Source organism: Mastigoproctus giganteus, chromosome 3 (genome assembly GCF_048544385.1).
Source record: "Mastigoproctus giganteus isolate SK-2022 chromosome 3, ASM4854438v1, whole genome shotgun sequence".
Taxonomy (NCBI): Eukaryota; Metazoa; Arthropoda; class Arachnida; order Uropygi; family Thelyphonidae; genus Mastigoproctus; species Mastigoproctus giganteus.
In genome coordinates this window covers 156,026,566-156,053,627 of record NC_143577.1, presented here as the reverse complement: position 1 = coordinate 156,053,627, position 27,062 = coordinate 156,026,566, and the positions used below count along the sequence as shown (strand labels likewise).

At 36.6% G+C, this 27,062-nt stretch overlaps 1 protein-coding gene across 1 annotated transcript in view; it reads right to left on the bottom strand.

The window, feature by feature from the left end:
• Positions 1 to 15,426: 15,426 nt before the first annotated feature.
• Positions 15,427 to 27,062, bottom strand: part of LOC150088345 (uncharacterized) — a 521,190-nt gene continuing 509,554 nt past the window's right edge. The window contains exon 11 of the mRNA XM_090370129.1: positions 15,427 to 15,578. Within this exon, the coding sequence (XP_090226255.1) occupies positions 15,427 to 15,578 (152 nt within the window). The remainder of the gene's footprint in view (positions 15,579 to 27,062) is intronic.

The window sequence follows — 27,062 nt, the reverse complement described above, 5'->3', positions numbered from 1 at the left end:
TATTAATCCCCGAAGAGCAGTGTCCATTGCTTACCACTCTCTGTCTTCTCCCACTCAACCATCCCTTTATCCTTTATCTATAGCAGCAACTTCTTGCCCTTAATACCACAATGCTCAAATTTGTACAGCAGTTAGGTGCAACAGTATCAAAATCTTTCCTTAAATCCAAGTATATGATATCAAAATTACTTTTTGGATTCAGTTCCTTTGTGATCACATCGTAATATCCAAACAAATTTAATCAGACAAGACTTCCCCTTAACAAACCCATGCTCTCTGAACTTTTACTGCTGTCTTGTCTAGATGATTCTGCATTACTACTTTAACCAGTGACTCCATTATTTTCCATGGAACAGAAGTTAAACTAATAGGTTTGTAATTACTTGTTTCACCCTTTCCCCCTTTGAGAATTGGGGATATATTCGCATAATTCTCCAGTCTGTGGTGATCTCCCATGAGTCCAAGGATGCTCCAAAAATTATGGCTAAGGGTATGCTTACTTCCTTTGCTGCCTCCTTTAATATAACCAGATAGATCCCATCCACCCCACATGTCTTTCTTATGTTTAACTTCAACAATTTCTTCTCCACTTTGCTCTCAGTTATTACAAAATCAGTAAGCTCCCTATTCAAGTTTGATAAGCTTCTGGCCTCCACTTTCCTACAGAATTCCTCATGTGTGATTGCAGATGCAAAATACTCGTTCAGTTTGTCAGCTATTCAAGCAGGATCATCAACAGTCGAACCATCAATAGAAAGTGTACCAATCTGACTCATCCCTTTCCGTCTAGAGTTTACATTAGTAAAGGAATCTTTGCTGTTTTTCTTAGCATCCTTTGCCAAAGATTTCTCCTAATCTGCTTTCGCTTGCCTAACCTCCTTTGTGACTTTATTACAGACTAGCTTATATCTACCATAGTTTTCTGTGTCACCTGATAATTTATATGCATCCCATGCATTTTTCTTCTCTGCCATGAGTCTCAATAGTTTAACTGACATCCATTTAGCCCTAAATCTTGAACAGTATTTCTTCCCATTCTAAATTCTTGCCATTTAGAATTTGCTGTTGGTAACATCATCAGTTGTTCCATTGTACAGAATTTCATTATGATCCTTTGCAAAAAGCTCAAACTTACATGTCTGTAGTCACCCACATCAACCTTTAAACTACCCTCATGATTTGGCAATACATTTGCACATCCCCAATCTGTATTGATTTATGAATCTAAGAATGTTCTAATCATTGCATTGCAGCTAAAGGTTTAGTTACCTCTTTTATAGCTTCTTTTAATATAATTAAATAACTTCCATCAGTCTCATGTGGTTTATTCACCTTTAGCTGCAACAGTTTCCTCCTCTGCCTTCCTTTCTATTATTATATAATCAGCAACTATCAATCCATATTAGATAGACTTCTGCTAACACTGTCTTTAAATATTCCTTCATGTGTGAACATAGATGCAAAATATTTATTTAGGTTTTCAGCAATCTTTACTGGGTCGTCAATAGTTATGCTATTTATCCAATGGACCAATAATCTTCAATAGAGTTTATTTTGATAAAAAAAAGTGTGACAAAACACATCTTTATGGAACTCCTTTCTCTTGGAAAAACACTCATGGGAGCATAGAGCCTACATGAATTTGAAATGGGTAATTCAACAGGAATTTTTTTATTAAAATAGGAAGATGGCTTTCTGTTTTTATTAAAAATATTATATGAAGCCATAGTTATTGAAATCATTCAATGTGCCTAAGCATAGCTTTGTCAGTCATATATGCTTTTGACAGTAAAAACAGGTTCCTGGCTGACTTCTGTGATGTCAAACTGTGTCAGCTATCCAAGGATGTTCTCAGCTGGCCTTGTCAAACTTCCACTGTGTGTGTGTGTTATTTGGTTTTTAGGAGCATTAGCAACTAAGGCTATGTTGCTCCGGGGATATGCGGTGATCATTTCCTGAACTTTCTGTATTTGGTGGTCATGGGCTCGAACCCCGGTCTAATCAAGAAGCGTGTGCTATGCACTGCTGCTCCTGCCCATCGAGGCGCCCTGTGTGTGTGTGTGTGTGTGTGTGTGTGTGTGTGTGTGTGTGTGTGTGTGTGTGTGTGTGTGCGTGCGCGCGCGTGAGAGAGAGACAGTTGTTGTTGTTGTTATGTAGGTTTCACGACACAAGGGCAACTTGGCCAAGATGTGTCTGTCAGAGTCACTATATTCATTTTACTGAATTATGGATCTAATATGAAAGTGTATGTATTATTCTAAGATATTTAATATACATAAAGAGTTCACTTAGGTTTGCCTTGTCATGAAGCATACGGATGAGTCAGAGGAGCTTGCAAGTTTGCTGACGATCGGAAGGAGATGGTACAGATGGCTGAACAGGATAGACAATCAATCAGAATGTGCCTTACTGTGAGTTGTATTTGGCAGACAGAACAGAGTGGAGGATCTTCTCCTAGAAGCAGATATTTATGTGTGAGGAAGGTATGCCCAATATGCAGTCTTGTCAATATAACTTCTTCCCATCTGTTTGTAGGTGAACTAGAATGCCATTAACATAGATTTTTTTTATTCTGCTGAGTTTATTGCACAGCTGTTCTCTCAAAGTTGTGTCCAAATGGGTATAATATATTTGGCATGAAAGAAGTCACTATAATCTGTATAAGGTACGAACTGAAGGTTATATGTGTATCAAGATTTAAAGATCTTGGTTTTTTGCAGTGTGGTCTGCATAATTATTTCCTGAGATTCCAACATGGTTGGGGATCCAAGAAATAGACACCTATTTTCTTGCTTTTTGGAAATCTCCAAGTTGTTTTTTGTGATTTTGAATCAAATTGTTTGAGGAATATTTGCTATTTTGTAGTGCTACTATTGCATTAAGGGTGTCGGTGTACATTTGGGCAGGAAGAAGCTGGTGCTCAATGATACCATTTAATGTTAGTGTAATAGCACACAGTTCTGCTGTGAAATATTGCCACCTAGTGGACTAATGTTATTAGTGGAGTCCCACAGGGTTTGGTGTTGGGCCCACTGTTGTTTTGTATATTTAACATGATATTGATGAAAGTATATCAGGCTTAGTGTCGAAGTTTGCAGATGATACAAAGGTTGGCAGGGTTGTTAATGACAGTAATGGCACTGTGCTACTGCAACAGGATCTATAAAATTTGGGCAGATGGGCTGAGAAGTGGAAACTGAAGTTTAACATTGACAAATGCAAAGTACTGCATAAGGGTAGAAGTAACCCCAGAGGAACATATCAACTGTGTGGTACTACACTTAGGGAGGTAGAAAATAAAAAAGACATGGGAGTAATTGTGCAGTCAGATATGAAGTTTTCTGAGCAATGCAGACAGGTTGCCAGACAGAGCAGGTCAAGGGGTTTTGTCAATGATATACAGCAATTTTGCTAGCAGGGAAAAGGAGGTATATAAGGCCTTATCCCTTTGTATAAGGCAATGGTCAGGCCATACCTTGGGTACTGTGTACAGGTCTGGAGAGGCCTCATTTTAGGAAAGATGTAAATTTGCTTGAGTGTGTATATAGAAGGGCAACGAGATTGGTGAGGGGAATGGAGAGGTCCTCTTACCAAGAGAGGTTTAAGTTGTGCAAATTGCTGCAGCTGGAGACTAGGCACCTGCGAAGTGATCTGATGAGGTGTATAAGGCCTTGAATGGGATGAGCATGCTGAATTATTCTGATGTGATTATTCCGTTTGCTCAGATTACAAACCTAAGGAGGCATAAATTCAAATCAAGGAAAGACAGCTGAAGAATAGATGTGCAGAAAATTGCCTTTAGCCAGCGAGTGGTTAATTGCTAGAACATACGTCCATCTATCGCTGTGGAAGTTGATAGCTTAAATATATTCAAGGAGGAACTGGACAAATTTTTAGAGGGAATGGTTGTGAGATTTTTTTTTTTTTTTTTTTTTTTGGCTGAAAAAGAAAGCAAGCATATAAGCTCATATGCTTGCTTTCTTGCATCATGTGCCTCTATTACTAATACAGTGGGGCCTCTATTATGATGACATCGACATCCAATATTCTCAGGAACCAATATACCTTCCATACGATCGTTTGTTTTAAGGACCAATGATATTTGCAGGTAATGATGACTTTCTGATATAGCTGGAACGATACATGGGTGGAATTGTTCAGACGCATTGTGCATGGAACATCACTCGTATGATTATTCTCAACCAATTAGTGTCTTTTTTATTGTTCAATGCATGGCGTGCAAAATATCTCTCATATGATTGTTTCAGATCTATGACGATCTGAAACTTCAAGCTCCGTTAACCAGTGACAAACTGTGCACTTTGAAGACTTTAAAGCCAGCAGAGGCTGGTTTGAGTGCTTCAAAAAAAAAGGGTGAATATCAAAAGTGTTGAAAGGCTTGGGAAGGCATCCAATAAAAAGCAGCTGAGACCTTTAAAATTGAATTCTAAGAGTTTGTTGATCAGGAGGGTTATCTTCCCCAGCAGGTTTTTAACACTGACGAAACCAGCCTCTTCTGGAAGAAATGCCCAGGATAACATATATCACTAAGGATGAGGCTAGTTTACCTAGGCATAAGCCTATGAAAGATAAGCTCACTCTCCTGTTGAGGTGCCTCTGTAGCCAGGTGGGCAGGAGCAGCAGTGCATAATACGCACTTCTTTATTAGACCGCGGTTTGAGCCTGTGCCCACCGAATACGGAGGATGCGGAAAGGTCAGGGAATGACCACCGCATATCCTCGGAGCAATATGGCCTTAGTTGCTAATGCTCCTAATAACCAAATAACAAACAACAACAACTCTCCTGTTGGGCGTCAATGCCTCTTGAGATTTTAAGCTGAAGCCTTTGCTTGTGTATCACTCTAACACCCCCAGAGTATTTAAACAACAAAAGGTTGACAAAGGCATGCTGGGAGTGTTTTGGCTCAGTAACAAGAGGGCCTGGGTTATAGGATATGTCTTCAATGAATAGGAGCTTGATGTTTTCTGTCCTTCAGTTAAGAATTATCTTGAGAAAAATAGGCTTCCTGTGAAGGCACTGCTCCTGCTGGATAATGTTCCAGGCCATGATCCCAACCTTGTTCGATCTCTTGAGGCACAATTTAACTTTGTTCAAGTCAAATCTTTGCCCCCCCCAACACCACTCCTCTTCTTCAACCAATGGACCAGCAAGTGATTCCAACCTTGAAGAAAATCTACACCACGAAAATGTTTGCAAGTTGCTTTGCAGCAACCTCTGGTGAAAATGCTACCACCCTCAAAGATTTTTGGAGGTCGAAGTTCAACATGCTGGATTGTGTGAGGCTGATTGTAAGTTCTTGGAAAGGTGACGTTTCCACTAGGTGCTTAAATTCAGCCTTGAAAAACACCTGGCCTTTAATTATCCATAATATTGACGGATTTGAAGGTGATGGTGCTTTGACAAATGATAATGTCACTCTTGTTAAATCAATGGGTCTGGAGGTTAGCAAAGAGGATGTGGAGGACCTTATTGACGCTCATGGGCGTGAGCTAATAACAGAGGAGCTACAAGTGTTGGAGAAAATTACGGAGAGGAAGAAAAAGGTGAAGACTGTCATTTCTTGTTGGGAGCGTTTAAATGAAATGGTAAAAAACACCCCAACACTGAAAACACAACTCCTGATCTGCAAAATGGAAAACAAAGTCATTTCTTAATTCAGGAAGCTACAAAAAAAGTCATAAAAAACAGTCCACTTTGGACAGTTTCTTTGCCAGTAGCAACAAAAGGCTGAAAAGACACCTGGCACTTGATATAGTTCCAACACCACTATGCCACCACTGATTTCATCAGCTCTGCACTTCAAGTGTAAGTTAAATGCTAATTTTTGTTTGTTTTTTATTTTAAGATATTTTATGACTATTTATTAAAACACAAATTTTAATGTAAAAATGAAGTATAACATGTAAGAAATACCTATTTCATGTGTTATTGGGGAACAAATTACAGGAAATCAGTGTATTATTGGTTTCAACTTACAATATTTTCAACATGATATTGGTGTGTAGATACACCATAGACAACTCTTAAGAAACTACAAAGTAGTTGTTGTAGGCATCATTTACTCTTTCTCATATTGTGCTCTGCCTTCAGGACGAGCTGCCATGATATTGCACTACCTCGAATAAGTAACGCTTCACTAATAGAGAAGACTATTGTTACTTATTCTCAGTGAGTACCACCACCCAGACATGTTTCAAGGCTTCTGGCCTATCATCAGTGGATGGGCAGGTACCCTGGTATTGCAGATATGACGACCCAGTTGTGAAGATAATCACACAATATGAGATAATCACACAATATGATAATCACACAACTGATGCCAAAAGGTGTATATGACAATATTTAAAATAACTAAATGCACAAGGCATAATACATTAAGAGTTTAATATCTGCAATACCAGGGTGCTTGCCCACCCACTGAAGATAAGCCAATAGCCTTGAAACATGTCTGGGTGGTAGTATTCACTGAGAATAAGTAACAATAGTCTTCTCTATTAGTGAAGCGTTACTTATTCAATGTAGTGCAATATCATGGCAACTCGTCGTGAAGGCAGAGCACAATATGAGAAAGAGTAAATGATGCCTACAACAACTACTTTTGTAGTTTCTTAAGAGTTGTCTATGGTGTATCTACACACCGATATCATATAGATATTAAACTCTTAATGTATTATGCCTTGTGCATTTAGTTATTTTAAATATTTTCAACATACAATGGGTTTTGTGGAACGAATTACCATCGGATGTTGGGGATCCCACTGTACTATTATTTCATGAGGCAAGGAGACAGATGTGTAGTGTACTCCAGAAAAACTACTGCCTCACCTACTGAGTTGTTCGATTTTATCCATCTGTGTAAATCTGATAATTTTTTCTGTTTTCAAAACTGTGTAGCGCATGGAGCTTTTGCAGAACGATTGGAGATATGTACTTTTTATTCCAATTTGTAAGATATGATATAGTTGGCAGTCCAGGAGGTTCTGAATTTGTATCTACTGTAGAAATGTGATGGAAATGTATTTCCCAAACTCAAACTAAGTGTCTGAGATGCAGTCTTACTGGTTTATTTTCGTTTGGTTTGCAATCATAATTAATTGTCCAAAGTGGATCATGAATAATGGACAGCTTGGATGTGATGGTTGAATGAATATATTTTTGCCGCATACACGAAGAGTAAGTAATCTCATCAAAGATGCAGCAGAGGTTCTGGTGCATCTGCATGTAAGCTGTAAATTGGTGAAGTTCTCGAGGCTCCTAGTGCTATGCAGACAGCACTGTGGTCAATGGTGTCTAGGTGCTGTAATGTGCTCCGTCTTGCTGAAGCATATACAGGAGATCCATAATCCAATTAAAGTTTTATATAATTGTAGTACTGTGGTGTACCTGTCAGCTCCCCAGGCAAGATGTTAAGTTTTGAGAGGCAGCTAGGTCGAAACTGTGGTGTACCTGTCAGCTCCCCAGGCAAGATGTTAGGTTTTGAGAGGCAGCTAGGTCGAAGTCCCAATATATGTTCATGAAAATTTTGTTTCCTATCTAATGTTAAGCCTAAAAAGGAGAAATTTTGAACAACAGAGAGAGAGAAATTATTTAGATATAAAATCGGCTCCAGACGAAGACCACGGATTTTACAGAAATGTATAACAACTAATTTCTTTTAAGATATTCTGTATCCATTATTTTTTGTCCATGCTTCTATTTTATTTATGGATAATTGGAGCTGTCATTCAACTGTGTTCATGCTTTGTGATTGAAATGAAATGGAAAGATCATCTGCATACATATAGATCTCCAGCGAATACAGTATAATCTTTGTGGTATGGTTCACCCTAAGGGCAAATTGGGTTGCACTTAATATCGAGCCTTGGGGGGACTCCTTCCTGTTGTATGTATATTATAGATAGACAGCCTTTATATCGTACCTGAAATGATCTGGCAGTAAGGAATTTCTCTATAAATTGGAGAAGTTGTCCTCTGTATCCTAACTGAAATAGATCTCACAGGATTCCGAATCTCCATGTTGTGTCAAAAGCTTTTTCAAGATCTAGATTTACCATCACCATATGCTGCTTTCTTATAAATGCATTTCTAATATTTGTTTCAGCTTTGACATGTAGATCAAGCATTGATCTATTTTTCCTGAATCCAAATTGGTGGGGTGATAAAACATTCTCTTTTTCCAGTAACCATGTAAGTCTATTATGCACCATTCGTTTGAGGATTTTTCCTAAGCAGCTGGTCAATGAGATAGGGTGATAGTTATATGTATAGGAACGATCTTTTCTGGGTTTGTGAAATGCAAGGACAGTTGCATGCTGCCATTTGGATGAATACAGGTTGTTCAGAAAAATTCTATTATATAAAGCTAGTAGGATATCCAGACAATCAGAGTTTAGGTGTTGTTTCATAGTACAATAAACACCATCGCACATCTCTTGGTGCACTATTAGGCAAATTTGTAATGATTGTAAGTAATTCCTCTTTTAGGAACGGTAGATTATAGGAATGAGATGTCCTGGTAGAGAAATTCAACTTACTCCATTCAGCTTGTTCTTTATATTTTTGAAAATCAGTGCTGTAGCTTGTAACTATTCTACAACAGATGAGATATCAGAATTTCTGATATCTCGTCTGTTGTAGAAACGTCCTGCCCTTTCCAATGGAAGATTGGAGATTGTATGCTTGGATATCTTCCACTCAAAATCTGAATTTTTTTCCACATTGAACCAGGACTTGTGTTCCTAGTAAGCGTGGAAGCAAACATGATCCAGGAATTTTTCTTTGCCTCTCTCTGAATTCTCCTCACTTCAGCTTTGGCTTTTTTATATGCAATAAAATTGACTGTAGTTGGACATTTCTGAAATTCATTCCGTGCATGATTTTGTTTTGTTTTTGCTGTCGCACATTCTGCATTCCACCAAGAGTTGTACCGTGCCTGTTTTGCTTTACTCATTTGAGGTATTGTTGCTTTTGAAGCTTCTAACAGTTGGTCATTGATATATATGACAGTATCATTTATTTGCAGGGTTTCAATTAATTGATTATCCAGCTTGATTAATTGTATATATTTATTCCAATTAGCTTTTTTAAAATTCCATACTGTTCTGGTTTCTTCTGTAAGAGCCAATTGTGTCTGTATGGCACGTACCATCAGAAAATGATCACTGTTGTAAGGATCCTTTAATACATACCATTCTATATTGAGATAAATTGATGGAGAACAGATTAAGTCTATTCCAGACGTGATGCTTGTAGCCAACCTGATATAAGTGTGAGATCAAGTGTTCAGTAAATTCAGGTGTTGATCTTCAAAGAAAGTTTCAATTAAGTTACCTCTACTGTCCATGTGAGAAGATCCCCACAAATGGTGATGGGCATTCATATCTCCCATGAGGCAATAGGGAGGTTGAAGCTGCATAGTAAGATTGTTTAATTCTGATCTAGAGAGAGGAAGATTTGGTGGAAGATAAAGGGATGAGATTGTGATAGAAATTCCAATGACTATTCTCACTGCTACTGCTTCTAACTTGGTTTTAAATTTTATTTGCTTAGCTGGTATATTTGTATTCACCAAAATTGCCATAGCTCCTTTAGAAGGTGTATAATCATTTCTGTCTCTCCAGAAAAGTGTATATTTTTGAAATGTGGATGAAAATTGAGGTATTAGATGGGTCTCCTGAAGGCAAATGCAGACTAGTTTATATTGCTGAATAATATCTTTTATTTCATCCAATTTTCCACATAAACCATGACAGTTCCATTGTATAATATGCTGCATTATTTAGGTCTCAAGGCTATTTGTTGAATCTGACTGCACTTTTGAGTTTTTTCATTTCAGTAGGAGTGGGTACTTATCTTATTTGGATCTGTCTTTCTTCGGAAAAATAGGACGGGGTGCATCGATATCTTCTGCGGGGTGAAGTTCTAGTACATTCTCTGCCTGTTCATCAGTATCCATTTCGTCTACATTTGTATGTTTCTGTTTACACTGTTTACTAGATGCTGTCTGCTTTGTTTTTGAAGATGTTAATTCTGATTTCTGCTTTTTAGCACTGGATGTTTCATTGAAGTTGTTTTTGTAATTAACAATATTTTATTCCAGTCTATCGTTTGATTTGGAGGTACTGTCGCCTCCATTTGAGTGGTTATAGTTTGCTGTCGTTTCACTGCTGAAGCATAGGACCATGAAGGTTTGGTTGGAAGTATCTGTTTTTTTGCTTCCAGATAAGACACTTTATTTTCTATTTTGTATTTCTGTATTTGTTTTCCCAATATCCACATTTTGCACGTCTTCAAAAATGCAGGGTGGTTTCCGTGACAGTTTGGACAGAGTGAAGTGGTTGGTTGGTTTGGATATTTTACTGGTGCATCAGCTTCTATGGCTAAAGTGCACCAAACTTATGATTTATTCACCGACATCTTTTGTTATGATTTTTATATTAAATTATAGTAATTTATGTTTCAGAAACTGGAAAACTTCGGATATAAAAGATTTATCTGACAATATTGTTTGTATTGAAAATGTGTCTGTTCCTTTTAAGGATTTAAAGGTAATCTGACATTCTCGTGTAAAGTTAGGGCAGTCAAGTAGAATATGTTGGACTGTTTTCACTGTCAGTCAGAGCACTGAGGTGGAGATTCAGGTAGGAGTGGGTAACATTGGTGTGTCCTATTCTTAATCTGCTCAGTATAACTTCTTCTTGTCTGTTGGGTCTTGTACTGGTTTTCCATTGTTGTACCAATGGTTTTATCTGTAATAATTTGTTACCAGCCTGCTCCTGCCATTATTGTTGCCAATGTCTTTCGCCACTATTTTGAATTGTAATTTTATAGTCTAGGTATGGTATTTTTATGGTATTGTTGATCAGACTTTCCGCTTGCTTTGCCGCTTGGTCCACCTGTTCATTGCCATCTATTCCTAACATGTCCAGGAACCCAGCAGAAATTTATGTTTTGCTTTTGCTTTGCTAGTTTTGTTAGCATTTTTTGAATTTTACATACAGTCGGATGGGTATTTAGGCCTTTAAAGCTTGCAAGGCATTGATGAATCCATGAAGATTATACTGCTGAGTATCTTGGTAAGCTATATATGGTTTATGGCTAGTTGTATAAAAAAATTACAATTCAGAAGTCCAATTCTGCAGTATAAATGTTGCACTTTGTTGGGATTACTTGGGAGATGATGGTATTCGGAAACTTGGTGGCTATTCCTACCTTAGTTTCTGTTTTCAAACCATCTGTGTGTATATATATATATATACACACAGATGGTTTGAAAACAGAAACTAAATAACTCCCACTAAATAACAAAGTTATCACAGGGAAGTGATTAATTCCATGTGGGTTATCCTCCACCTCCCAAGTAAGTGAAGGGAGGAGAGGTGGGAAATAGAAGATAGAAAGGCCAATGGCCGAGAATATTCAGGTAGACAAGTGGAAGGTGTCAGTTCCCAAATTTAGAAGGGAGAGGTCATTATCAGTGAATATATACTCAGCAACACATTCCCTTCCATTAATATCAGCACTACTCCACAAAAGGGTGTTACTCCCATTTAAATCTCCAAGAAATATGACTTACAAAAGCAACTGCATAATAATAAGATCATCAAGGAGGATATCAATCCCAAGGTGTGCATACTGTTAATAAAAACCCAAGTATAAATTGCTGTTGCCTCTAAGCTGGTTGTAAGTAGTAAAGGCTGAAATGGGGTCTAGTTGCCCAAAAGGATAGCAACTCCTTCACAAGGATAAAGATCCTGTAATTCAGGCTTCAGTTTATTTGTTATGCTTTCAATCTATGGCCAAATTAATTTCTGCTTCAAATAAAGATTATGTTCCCTAAGCTATTATTCGAAACCTTTTATGTAACTTTTTACTTCAGTTACATGTCTTTGAGAGTATTTGGATGGTTTAGAAACCTAACTTCTGTTCTGTCATTATCCTGGGACAATGACAAAAAGCAGATAATGTTCTATACTTCATTCTTCTGCATAGTAATGCCCTTGCCACATCTATCACTGCTCATGTAGTAAAAACCCACTGAGCATGACACTCTGATGCTTTCCCACATATTCTCCTGTTCTCGTACTGTGTAATGTAATTTTTCTTTCTTTCCACAGATGGATGAGCTTGAAGGACTGTCGTTTCAAATGCAGTAAAGGTACTAGAGGGCTTTGAAGAGTGCATGCAGTATTTGGTTCCCAGAAATATTTGAAATTAGAAAATTTTAAATTTGAAAGCTGTTGAAGGGCAACATTTTGAAGGAAACTGCATTTAGTGATTGCCTACAACTATAGATTCAAGAAGATTCCTATGTCAGTAGTCTTCACTGACATAGGAATATGAAGATGAATCTTCACAACTACTTACTGAAATTCTGACTTATTTTTGCCTGGCATAATATCTGTCATCTGATGAAGATGATAGATATGTGTTCACATTATCCTCATTCTGCTATATTAAAGACTAATTTCAGACTAATAATTTTCACTTTATGACTAATTTCAGTCATAGAGTGAAAAATATTAATTCCAGACATTCATACAGTATGACCAATGCACAGATTGTCTTCCAAAATTTGTAATCACATATGAATCTAAGATATTATTAAAACACCTTCGACTGGGACTTTGATGTATACTGTCTGAAGCATCTGCATGTGTCTATTACATATTTTTCCAACTGCCGGCAAAATTCTGTTTGCTGAAAGTGATCAATTTTCCCACTTCAACACATTGCACTCTCTTTTGGCCTATCATATTTGATAGGCTGATTGCATCTGAGATCTGAAAATGTGTGTAAGGTACATCTATGTCTCATAATACATGAGCAGGTCCTAGCCTACCTATCACAATGTCATTATATTTGCTTCTGTTCCAGAAGCAAATATAATGACACTTTTCAAATCTAAACTTTTCAAAGTTTAGTAGTAATAACTGACAAGTATTGACAAAACTCTGCAGATATAGTGGCTTCAAACACAACCATTTCTAGATGTAATTAAAGCAAGAATAGCTGCTACACATGACATTACAAATTTTGAGGTTATGATGGACATTACCTTTGTGCTACACACTTATGAAAAGACATTGCATTAGGTATGTTATGTCTATCATGTATTTCTAGATGAAAAATTTGGTCTAAATCGTTAAAAAAAGATTCTGTAACAATGTTTTCAATTTTTTTTTAAATATCTCCACATTTTCAGTTTCAAAGCACAGTACTGAAGATGAAACTGATGGTTAAGGAATTTAAGCAATTTATATAATCAAAACATCTTTATTATCAAGAAACTCACCATCTGCACTGCATTTATGAATGAAATGAGGAGGGCATCCAGATGTTCTGCAGCAAAGTTCCAAATTTCAGCCTTTTTATCTCAAAAAACATCTTGCCTTTTTAAGTAAAATGATCACAATCACAATATAGATGTATTATATCTAAACACAGGGAAGCTCTTAACTGGGAAGATACAGAGAAAAATCTCAGGTGGAAGAGTGCTAAGTTTTTTACAGGGTCTCACTAAAAAGATTAATATAACAAATTCCTATATTTGTGTTCATGTAAAAATTACAGTAGTGCATTTTTATTTTTAAAGAATTAAAAAGCATTTTTATTTGTATTGAACTTTACACGGTAAAGTTCAACACAAATACATTTTCATTAAAAATGCACTGGGCCCCTCCCTTTGGGCAACAGGGCCTCTTTTATACCCTATTCCCAAAAACATAATTTTAAATCCTTATTGGGGGGGGGGGAATTTTTGTGAGGGATACAAAAATCAAAGCTGTGCCCCTGCCTACACAAGAAAGCATGTATTCTGAAAATGTTTCTGAAATTTTGTTTGGCAGGTGTCAAATCTGTTGACTGAAGAAGCAGTCTCAGGATTTTCTAAAGCACAGGGGGCTAAAGCAGTGTTCCAGAAAATCATCAAGTTTTAATCATTATATAGCAATAAATAATCCACTTTCAATCATGGGCAAATGCTATAGCCCTTTAGCCCTTACCTGATACTGCCGCTGTCAACAGACTCAGCTGACCCCCCCCCCCCCCCCCGCAACTTATCTCCAGAATCAACCTATAAATATTGTGGGTCCTTCAATCATCAAACTTATTTACTATTCCAGAAAGTCATTTAGATGCATACATAAAAATGAATGTTACAGTCATATCTACTACAGCAGGGGTGGGCAACCTTTGGTTTGAACATGCCTAATCCACCCCACATTGTGTGCATAATACAGCCTGCAAAAATATATATAAAACACAGGGTGCTGTTTTTAATATATATTTTTGAATTAATGGAATTTCTTATGTAAATTTAGAAAATACTCTGCACATTGCTACGACAAATATTGATCCAGATATCGATTCACTGATAAAAATAAACAGCATAAAATCTCTCATTAAATATTATAAAAATAAAATATTGCAATTTTTGTTACACAAATTGTATTTTGTTACTATAATTGTATTTTTGTAATTTTATCTTGAATTTGTATTCTGTTTAATTATGTATACGTGTATGTATAAATATTACAATAAATAATATAAAACTGTTTATGACAATTTTTTCATTATACACCATTTTAATAATCCAAAAATTCATGGAAAGTTAAAAAAACAATTGGCCCATGTGTACCTCACAGACATTTTATTTGGCTTGCCATTTATAAAGATTGCTCACCCATGATCTACAGTAATAAATGAATTATCAATTTCTTACATAATTTGATAAGACTTCTCTCCTTTAGTGCAGTTGGTTAACCCTTTAAGCAGTGAGTATGACACACATGGATGGGCTCCCAGAAGTGAATTTTTTGTGCAGCAGGGGTTCATTTTGTGAAAATGAAAACAAGGAGATAAATTCTTTAAATATTAATGTGTTCTTATTTTCACTCTATTACCCAACAGTAAAATTAGTGTCAAATATCAAATCAGAATTTTAAATATATATAAATTATATTAAAAAATTAGTAAACAAAACCCTTTTTTTAATTAAATAATATCTGCTACATCTATTTATATATTATCAAATTCAGGATCAAAATTTCACAAAAATTCTTCAATTCAGCTTTTGAAGCCCAAATTGGATAACTGAGGTGAACAAGTTCAATTCTGACTTTTTAAAGGCTGTTTTCAGGCTACCATCTATTATAAATTGTTTCTACAATTAGTTGGAAATGCAAATAAGAGTTGCCAGTATAAGAGATTGAAGTGACTTTCAAAACACAGCTCTACATATATATACTCCCCAAAACCTATATATACAAACTGTAGATCTACATACATACTACTGAAAGGGTTGATACCTAAAAGTTAATAATGTATCTCATTTCCATATCTTATTTTATATTATAATACATTTAGATGAATATTATTCATTCTCAAATAAGAAAAACTACAGTTATTTTTGATTAATGTGACAGCTACCTTTCTTAATTTTGAAGGCTTTCAAGCTGCTTTCTGATTTTCTTCTCTCTTGCTTCCTCCTTTCCAAATATTCAGGAGCAGACAGCTGGCGCTTTGATGTACTCTTCTCTGCTCGGATAGCATCTTCTACAAATAAAATAAAATAAATTGTTTTTTCCCCTCAAAATAGCAGTAACAATTTCAACAATAGAATTTAAATTTATAATAAATGCAGATGAAGGTGAGTTGCACTAAAGCTTACTAAAGGGCAATTACAAAAAGAGAAACTCAGAATTCTGAATTTCTAAAATAAGGAAACCATCCTATTTCACATTTGTGTAATGCCAAATGCCATGAGGCTGTAAATGGTCACAAGAGAGTTTTCATTGGAAAAGAGACCGTAACCAAGTTATGACTGAGTTTCTTGAGGACACTAAACATGCTTCATACACTTAGAAGGGTTGTTGGTGAGGAAAAGATTAAGCATTTGGTGTACGTGGTTAGGATCATGCGGTATTCTGTTAGGTAAATGAACAAATTGTGTGGTGTCATTAGTAAATACAAAAGCCTTGTTATCTCGAACAGTTGGGTCTGTGTAACTATAAAAGTTAAAATCATTAAGGAAAATGACTTCACTGTTAGGAAAGCCAGATGGATAAAGCTGAGTTTCAAAGAAAGGAAGGTAGCATTCTGAATGGTAAGTGGAATCTGGAGAACAATGGAGGTTAATTTGACAGAATGGGGTAAATAAATTTTAAGTCAAAGTATATAAAAAAACAATGGAGGTTAATTTGACAGAATGGGGTAAAGAAATTTTAAGCCAAAGTATATATATAAAAAAAAAAAAAAAAATCCCACACTAAGAGACCTTCAAACAAGGAATATCACAGTGGACATATGCAAAAGTTCCACTTCTGAAGCAAAAGGAATCGGAGCAAATAATTTGAGCAACTGAGATGAGTAGCGTTGAGAACTGATAATTGAAATTCTGACAGAAAAAGGAGGAAGGGCATATAAATTATTATATATATGCAATAATTTAACTGAAATTAATTATAATGGCATTGTTTCATTACATCTCATATTGTCAATGCCTTCACAATGAGTTGCCTCTCCAGTTATACTTCAAATAAGTAACAGTTCTCCAACAGAGAGCCGCCTCCATAGCCAGGTGGGCAGGAGCAGCAGTGTGTAGCACATGCTTCTTGATTAGACCGGGGTTCGAGTCCATGACCACCAAATACGGAAGATGCGGAAAGGTCAGGAAATGATCACCGCATATCTCTGGAGCAATATGGCCTTAGTTGCTAATGCTCCTAAAAACCAAATAACAAACAAACAATCCAACAGAAAAGAATACTGTTATTTATTCTCAGTGGATACCACCACCCAGACAGCTGTTGGGGTTGTGGTACCCAGTGTTATAACGGCTGACATATGAGAGATTCCAAATGGTGTTTAGTAGTTTAGGACTTAATAAAAATTCAGGACTAAAAGCCTAGGCTAAGGAAACACTTACAGACATAGATATAAGTTATAAGTTGGTGCAAATGCATTATATCTATACGTAGTATGTTAACTCATCTCATACTGTGAAGACATTCAATTTTTGTTAACTTGCTATGTAACATGACACATTTGTACTAACTTAAATATCTGTAAATTTTTCCTTAAATTAAAAACTATACTTAAACCTATAATGAACCTGTTTTAAATTCCCCTGTTCTCATAGGATTACTGGTCTATGAATATTAATCGAACTATTAGCTGACTTATGCAAGAGTTTCACTGGTTTCCAATTTAACTTCACTGGATGTCTATCCAGTGGTGAGCTGTGAATATTTTAACAATGGGCTTGCAGTTTTTCCGACTTTCTACCAAGTAAATTTGATCAGTCATGGAAGTGACGTCATCCTCGGCTTCACCAGAGGCACTTCCCACGCTCGCATTACTAGTAGTGTGATTAGAGTGCGTGATGCATTTTTCGTGACCGGTATGATATCTCGAATCAGGGGCTGATTTAGGGGGTGAACAGATGTGGCTTATTACCCCCTTAACCATGTATATAAGTGAATGTGTAAAATGTTCCTCGGTCTATCAAAAAAAAAAAAAAAAAACTTAAAAAAAAAAAAAAACTTAAAAAAAAAAAAAAAACTTAAAAAAAAAAAAAAAACCTGGTCGTCATGCCTCGCCTTACAATGATAACTGGATACGACGGTGTCTGGAGTTCTAAATTTTTAGAATTTTTGAATAGTATGATGTCACAATCATGCTTCCTGAAGTTACTACTGCAGTAAGTATGATTGCAACAATACAAATATTTGTCAACAATTTCTTTTTCGTCTTGCATTTTCATTACATTCCATTGTTAGGTGCCCCTAACAGCTGCGTATGTTGCTTCAACTACAAGATTGGTACATCAATCGGTGATATTTTACAGAGATATTTAGATATGTTGCACTCACAAGTATACATCTCTTACTTTAGTTATTATAAATTCATTGTATCTTGTCTTCTAGAAACTATGAAAATCTGTGAATGAGCAATAAAATATTTACAATAAAAAAACTCTTATTTCATAATCGATATATACAAATCAAAATACCTAAAAGAAACGCGAAGGATGTTTCACATAAACCATCTACCGTGCGTGCTTGGCACATGCGCAACTTTTTATTAGTATTTTTTTTTTAACAACTAGGGAAATATAATGGATACATTTTTTTCATGATAAAATTTTAATATTGTGAATAAAAAATAACACGAAATATTTCCCATATCACAAATAACATAAAAACTATCACAAAACATTCCACAATATAAAAACAAATATGACATAAAAAACAAACTTTCTAGAAAAAGTACAAAAAAAATCACAGATTAAATGAAAAAAAATTATTTCACAACTATTCAAGAAAAATTTATTCTAAAAATTTCCATATAGAATTTACTTCTTTATTAATATTTGTTGTCGATCTTCTGCTTTGCTCAACAGCTGATCGATGATTACAGAGGAATGATTTCATGTAATGATCTGGATCGATTGAAGTAGTGGTTTTCCATTTAGATGTATGGTCATCATAATCTGTAATGTGTTTAACTGTCACAATATTATTCATTATGCCTGAAAGCTCACTCAGCTTCAGCACAGCTAATTGCAATAGTTTCAAAGACATTTCTGGCTTTCTTAATTGAAAAGGGAATTTCACTTGATTTTAAAGATATTGTTAATATCTTTAAAATTAAATTAAATAATTTTTATTTCATATTTTATCAGAAAACAAATTTCTTATTCAGTTTTCACCTTATTGCCACCGAGATGAAAGTTCTTTCACATTCCACGATTTCGGGTAGCATATGTTTAAAATTTCTTTCAATGGTATTGTCATTTTCATTATTTAAAATCACTCTGTTGAATTAATAACTTATCCTTTAAGGATAAAACAATGCATTTAATAACCTGTCACAAGGTAATTTTTTTGCTTTCGATTTTGATTCCTTCAAATTCTTTCCACTTCAACATGCTCTCAATTTTAGCTTCATAATTTCCTTCAGAATTTTTCAAATTAGCAATAGCACTGATAGTTCGAATAATTAATTTATATGCTTTTACCATTGTGATTCTGTAAAGCTTCTGAAAGGTAAGAGAGCTCCTGCAGGATGTCAATCATTAGTGCTAATTTAAGAATTTCCAAATTTAAAAGTCGATTTAATAATCCGGAATATTTAACTTCTGATTCAAAATGTTTACACAAAGCAGGATAATTCCTCCAACCCACAATTGCCGTCCACAAGCTACAAGCTGCCCACCATGTCCCGAACACACGATCGATCTTTATAGTTTCCACATCAAGTTCTTTAGCAATCATCCTTAATTCGTGCTAGTTTTTTGGAGATTTATAATACAGTTTTTTTTTTTTTAATTATTGCCTGTATGCCATTATATTTTAGAGCATTTTCTACACAGTGAAAAGCTCGACAAAGTTTCAAAATCTGCCAACATTTCATCTTCATAAAGTTTATATATCTTAGTAGCCTCAACCCCCCCCCCCTCTATGTTGCTACTGTCATTAGTTGTTTGAATACTGGGCAAAATGTCGGAATTACATGATTATTCAGCTACTGTGACCAAGTAAACACAGACGGGAGAAATTTACCGGAAGGCATGGATCACTCACTTCTCCGTAAAACATATGCCCGTTTGTCAGAGTAAAGGGGAACCACAACACAGGTTGACCAGAGGTTATTATCCATGTCGGAAATCTTCTTAATCCTCTGACTGGCTATGGAAAGCAGATTGATGAGCGCGACTTCTCGGTATGTGACTGCATAGATTTTATGGACACCACTAACATTGTGAAACGGTAATCCCCTTCACCCTTAATTCACACTTTCTAATCACCTAAATTGCCTAAAGGCCAGAGGTGAAAACAATGCATACAAACTTGTCTCTCATAATCCGTTCGTTACATGGAAATTCTTTGTTCAACGGAAACTATTTTAAATGTAATTACCAAGGGGAATCAAAAAAATTCGCTATAAAGAAGTTCGTTAAACAGAGGTCCGACTGTAATTAAATCAAAAATGAAGCAATTTTAAATGTGGTGCCATCTTTCAGCAGGATAATGCGCCATGCCACACCGCCCAGATTGTTCGAAACTTTTCACAGAACATGAGGAAGAGTTCCAGGTAATGCGCCCCTGGCCTCCAAATACCCCAGACATCAATCCCATTGAGCATCTGTGGTTTGTGTTGGAAAAGCAACTCCGATCTGCAGCATCTTAACCACAGACATTACAGGAGTTAAAGGATCTGCTGGTTACATGTTGGTACCAGATACCACAAGACACATTTAGAAATTTTGTAGCATCCATGCCTCGCCGGCTACGAGCTGTTTTGGCTGCACATGGAGGACCAACATCATATTAAGTAGGTGATCGTAATGTTTTGGCTCATCGTTGTATATTTATTTGTTTGTTTGTTATTTGGTTTTTAGGAGCATTAGCAACTAAGGCCATATTGCTCTGGGGATATGTGGTGGTCATTCTCTGACCTTTCCGCATCCTCCGTATTTGGTGGCTCACGGGTTCGAACCTCGGTCTAATCAAGAAGCATGTGCTACGCACTGCTGCTCCTGCCCACCTGCTACAGAGGCGCCTCAGAGGGTTATGATAAATGGCTATTCCTCAGATTGGGTTGATGTAAGAAGTGGGGTTCCCCAAGGATCAGTATTAGGACCACTGTTGTTTTTAATTTTCATAAACAAGATCGATGAAGGGATAGAGGGCATGATGTCTAAATTTGCAGATGATGTTAAAATTGGTAGAGTAGTTAATGATCACTGTCAAGCTGAGCTTCTTCAGAAAGACCTAGATAGATTTCAGGAATGGTCAGAAAAATGGCAGCTATGCTTTAATCCAAAAAGTGTAAGGTATTACACCTGGGAAACAGTAATCCCAAAATAACTTATTCACTTGGTGGAGTTCAACTAAACCCAGTACTGGAGGAAAGGCACTTGGATGTTACGATATGGTCAGACAAGAAATTCTCTGAGCATTGTAAACAGGTTGCAAGGAAGGCCCATGGTGTCCTATCGATGATCTATCGAACTTTTGCAAGTAGAAATAGGAACGTGATAATCCCATTATATAATGGCTTTTGTTAGACCACACTTGAAATACTGTGTTCAAGTATGGAGACCGCACCTAAAGAAAGACATCGAGCTTCTTGAAAGGGTGCAAAGACGGGTAACTTGCCTGATGAGATCGGCAAAAGGGCGTCCTTATGAAGAAAGACTTTGAATATGTGGATTGCAGAGTTTGGAAACTAGACACCTTAGAGGAGATTTGATTGAGGTGTTTAAGGCTCTGAGAGGCATCAGTAAAATGAATGAGGACGAAATTTTCAAGATTATAAATGATGCTAGACTAGGGGACATAAATTCAAGTTACGGGGGGAAATGTTTAGATTGGACTGCAGGAAGTTTTATTTTAGCCAGCAAGTTATAAATTACTGGAAGAAGTTGCTACATGGGTGGTAAAGGCTGACAGTTTGGGGAAATTCAAAGGTCATCTGGAATTCGGGTGAGGGAAGTGCATAGGATGATAGGTTTAATTTTCTTTTCTTTTATTAATTATTATTATTTATTTATTTTATTTTTAATCATTGTTTTATTCTTTTTTTTTTTTTGGCTGGTGCAGCATAAGCCATAGGCTTTCTTGCACCGTGTGGCCATTACTAATACTAATACATAGCACAGTATGATGCCAATAAATTTTGTCTGAAGATTTTAAACTTTCAATTTATAAAAAAATTGCAAAAATAAATAAATAAAAATAGTGTTGTGGTTAGTGATCAGTGCAAATCGGACCAGTGCAAAATGAGGACTACCTGTGATTGGAGTGTTGTTGGTTTGGTCTACCAGATGAGGCTTAGCTAGATGCTGGCTCAAGAGTACTGATTAAGATCATTTGGAAATAAATATATCCGGGATGGAGATCAATACAGCTTTTTGACTTGCTGTATCCTAGCAATTTAGAGCAGGAGAAAGCAGAGTTGACTTGACTTTCTTACTTGCTTCTTGGTATAAAACCTTATTTTTGATCCCAACTGACTGATTTAAAAATGAATAAATAAATAAATAATTGCCCTTATAGTAAGGGCACATGGAGACGTCACAGTACATTCTGTTTGTGAATGGTTTCTGGCACTACATGTCCACAGTTTGAACATGTAGCATCACCTCTATATGTGGTCTGGGAATACCCAAATTTTTGAAATTGGCATCTTATGGGATTTGAAATGTGCAACTGAACACAACAATATAAGTAATCTGCTTTAACTACGGTTGGCACATTTGGTTTATAGAAAGTTAGAATGGTACATGATTGAGCTAAGTTGCCTCTTTTTGGATTGTTATCCTTGCTCATGTAACTCCTTGACTATTTCATCTTGTGACACATTTAATAGATCCTGATTTGCTTATAACTCTGTTAGATGAGTTCAGCGGGGTGTGGGCAATGATTATGACTGAAATTTCACTTAAGGAGGAGAGCTTTAGTAATCCCTCTAAATGCCTGGGGTGAGTTGCTTCTATCAAAGTATTATTGAAATTTGATTACAAAGTTTTTTGAAATGGTCAAGAATTCCTGACAGGAGTTGTTTAACCATTTAAAGTAATCCTACTGCATTTTCTAGTTATCTCTGAATAGTAAAAGGAGATAACTTGCTCACAAGTTCAAATGACAAATAATGCAGTACACTGAGTGGACAGAAATCATGGGATATCTACCTAGTAACGGGTAGGCCCACCTTTCACCCAGATAATTGCAGTCACATGATGAGGCATTAAGTCCACTAGTTCACAAAAGTGTTCCACAGATATTTCCATCTGTGCATTGCTGTCTATAATTCCGTCACATTCCTGGGTGGAGGATCCAAAGCTCAAACGGACCTTTCCACAGGGTTTGTGTCTGGTGAACTGGGAGGCCATTCCATGGTGGTAAAATCGGTGGAATGCTCTTCTAACCATGTTCTTGTCACCACACCTCCATAGGGAGGCATGACGACTAGAACATGAAATTCCTACTTGTTTAAGTCCTCTTTAAGGAAGATTCCATTGCTATGTGGGTGCATGATGACCATGAAGGGATGCAGATGGTCTGCAAGGATGGACACGTAACCTGGACTGTTCAGAGATGCATTTAGACATACCAGAGGTTCCAATGTGTGCCAGTTGAACATGCACCAGACCTTATCTAACGTCCACCTGCCTGAACAGTTTCTTGTTGACATGAAGGGGGCATAGCTTTGTGTGGTTTCTGCCAGATAAGCACCCTCCCATCTGCTCGAAATAACCGGAAACAGAACTCATCGGACCAGGAGACCAGTCTCCAATCATCCAAGGTCCAGTGCTGATGTTCTCTTGCCGAGTTGAGGCATAGAGTCCTGGGTAGTGGTGTTAGCAATGGTACTCTGGCGGGTTGGCAGCTCCCATAATCTATTGCAGCTAATGATTGCCTGATGGTCTTGGTGGAGACATTTCTGGCACCTCCCTCATTGGAGTCGATGGTGATTTGTGCCACTGTTGCTCTCAGATTGGCTGAAACAATGTGCGATGGCCACATTCATTCACAACCTTTCTCCGTCCACAATGAGATGTTATTCCAGAAATGGCATATTCCCAATACACTCTTGATACTTTTGAATGGGGATAGTGCAATTTTTGTACCACCTCCACAATAGAGTGATCCATGCGTTGGGCACCCACAACCATCCCTCTTTCAAAGTCGGTTAACTCATGATGCTTATGACTGACATTGAATTACTGTCTACATGAATGCAGTGTACCTATATACCTGCTAAGTGATGGGTTCGTCCACGAGAGAGAGAGAGAGAGAGAGAGAGAGAGAGAGAGAGAAAGAGAGAGAGGAGGGGGTAACAGCATCGTGTTGCCCAGGAGCCAGGTATCCCATGAATTCTGTCCTTTCAGTGTATTAGGAATATTGGAAATTTCTACTTGTTTAAGTCCTCTTTAAGTCCTGCCTATTTGAGACTTTCAGTCTTTTGAGAAAGGACAGATTATGATCAGATTGATGAGAGTCAGCATGTTCAGAGCTTGACAGCTCTAATGGTAGAAATGTGTGTGTCTATATACCTGCACTATGTTTACCCTTTTAGCTTCGGGGATGTGGCTGACTTCGTCAGCCAGGTTTCCATCCTCATCAAAGCAAGGCAGAGCAGTGCCAGCAGAGTGACAAAATAGTATTAAAGTTAATTATTATTATTATAATTAGCCATATGGAGCAAGGAAGCCAGAGGCTTTTGCTGCACCAACTACAAAAAAAGAATGTTACCCAGAGAGAGGGAGAGAACAAGAGTCAGAAGAAGTGAATCACCAAGAAAGAGAAAAATGATGATATTCAGCTTAGGACCCTGGGTGTGCCAAGCCCACACTTACCAGATGTGAGCCCATGGGGTTAAATCAAAAAATTATCTTTCAAAACCTTTAACTTGGTCTTGGTGGTACCAGTCTCATGTTTAATTACATTGAAGTTCATAAAAAATATTAAAAGTCCTACATTTGTGTTAGTTAAAAAAAAAAAAAAAGCAAGCTGACTTTCCTTTCAAAAGTTGAAAGTTTCTGAATGTTTTCCTTTTTAATGAAAACTGAACAAGAACTGTCACTTTTTAAAAAAAAACATTTTTGAAATTGCATTAAGAGTGGCTTGTGCATGAGAATACTTGGCACCTAGGGCTGCCTGCAAAATGTACCCTATGGGATGATACCAATTAGTAGACTCTCTGGCCAATCATACCAACCAGTGCATTATGTCCAGACTTAGCTATTGATGATGGTGCTTGGTGGAGTCATATACTTATCTGGGACAAGTTATTAGCTGTAATAATGATAAATGGCTGGAAGTCAAGAGAAGAATAAATTTTGGATGGATAGCATTCAGGAAATATAGTCACATACTGAAGAGCAATATCCCAGTCTGTCTGAAACGTAAAATAATGAACCAATGTATACTCCCCACCATGACTTATGGAAGTGAAACTTGGGCACTCACCAAAAGAATGGAAGAGAAGCTGAGAACTACACAGCGAAGAATGGAACGAGTTATATTGGGAATCAGACTGTTAGATAGGAAGAGAAACATATGGATTAGGCAGCAAACTCAAGTAAAGGACATTCTTATCAAAACTAAAGAACTAAAATGGTCTTGGGCAGGACACATAGCTCGAAGACATGATGACAGATGGACTAAGAAAATAACAGAATGGTACCCAAGAGGAGCTAGAAGAAAACCTGGAAGGCAAAGGCGGAGATGGATAGATGAAATTCATGAGTTTTTGGGTAGTAAATGGATGGCCAGTGTTCAAAACAGAAGGAACTGGAAAGTTGCTGGAGAGGCCTTCATCCTGCAGTGGATTGAAAATGGCTGATGATGGTGATGGTGCTTGGTGTATAATTTTTTCAACATTGTACATAATATTTAATATTAATATACAAATTTTGTAAAACTTACAAAAAGAACTTTAATGTTAATTTTTGATAAAATATTTACACTTTTTTTGCATATAGGTATGCATTATCCATACTGACATTGAATTACTGTCTACATGAATACAGTGATACAGTGTACCTATATACCTGCTAAGTGGTGGGTTCGTCTACTATTTTGAATTCTATTTATAATTTTCTGTTTATATTTATATTTTTATTGCATACACACTACAACTTGCCAGTCAACTCTTATCATCCATTTAGCAGCTCCTGCTCTCAAGTTTATCCATTAATAAGCCAAATTTTAGCTTGCTGCATTTCCTACATATAAAAATGCAACACCATCATTTACAGTCATCACTTTGGAGAGAGCTGTAAAGATGTGATGATTTATCTAGATACTTTTTTTTTTTTTGCATATTAAATAGAGTTTTACAATAATGTAATACTTACAACTTAAAAATTATCATCAAAATTACTGGTAGCAATGGCTGCATATGCATATTAAGTTATAACTCTAAATATTTAGTACAGAAAATTGGCTAACTTGTGTAATTCGGCTACTTAAAACAATTCTTTTATCACAATTTATAATATTAATTAAGGGGGAAAAAAAACCCTCAATTCTTATTTATGACTTATGAAGTTACTGCCAAAATTAACAGTGGTAATAAAATAATAAATAAATTTTCTGTTTATACTCCGGGACGACCAAACGGTCAGAGGAGTTCACAAGACAGACAGAATACAAGAAACAGCACCGTATTCAGTAGTCATGGGCTTGAACCCCGGTCACTCAAGGCACGTGTACTTATGCACCCGCGCGCCTAACCACTAGGCTACGGCGGCCTTCAAAATAAATTTTCTGTTTATACTCCGGTACGACAACCAAGTCAGTAGAGTTTACAATAAATCGTCAATACAAATATTTATCATATTTAGTAGTCACGGGCTTGAACCCCGGTCCACTCAAGGAACGTGTGCTATGCACTCTCGCTCCTGACCACTGGGCTACGTAATGGCTACATATTTTAGCTTAAAAATTACGACAAAAACTGAACTGATTTCATAGTTTACAAGAGAAACAAACAAGCTAGACAGTTTCAGTCCAAGAATTCCAGAAGAGACATAAAGGCTAAATGAGATGTGGTTGTTATGTACAGTAGATTTTTCTGAGTGCTAACTTCTGATTATTTCAGTGGATGGTACCTGAGAAAATCACAAGGTAGTCAGTTCTTGTCACACGTTGCATTTTTCACATTTTCTGTTCACTATAGAGTCTGTGGGCAGGTCCTCCTTTTATTAATGATCACAAATGATCAGAACTGTTCATATTGATGTAAGGCATGGCTTTGTCAATTCACCACGCTGATAACAGATCTTTTAGCAGTTTGTATCTGCTAAAAGCAGATACAAATCTTTTAGTGGTATGATTAGTTAGGAAAGGCATTTGGGATTGCTATGAACTACTTTGACCTTACTGAAGCACTGCTATTACTGTGCTACAGTAAGGTCTAATGCAGAAACATCGGACCTTAATATAAATAATTTACTCAGACCTTAGTCTTATCATAGAAATATCAACACAGATATACAACAGAAATAATGAATGAAAAACTCTG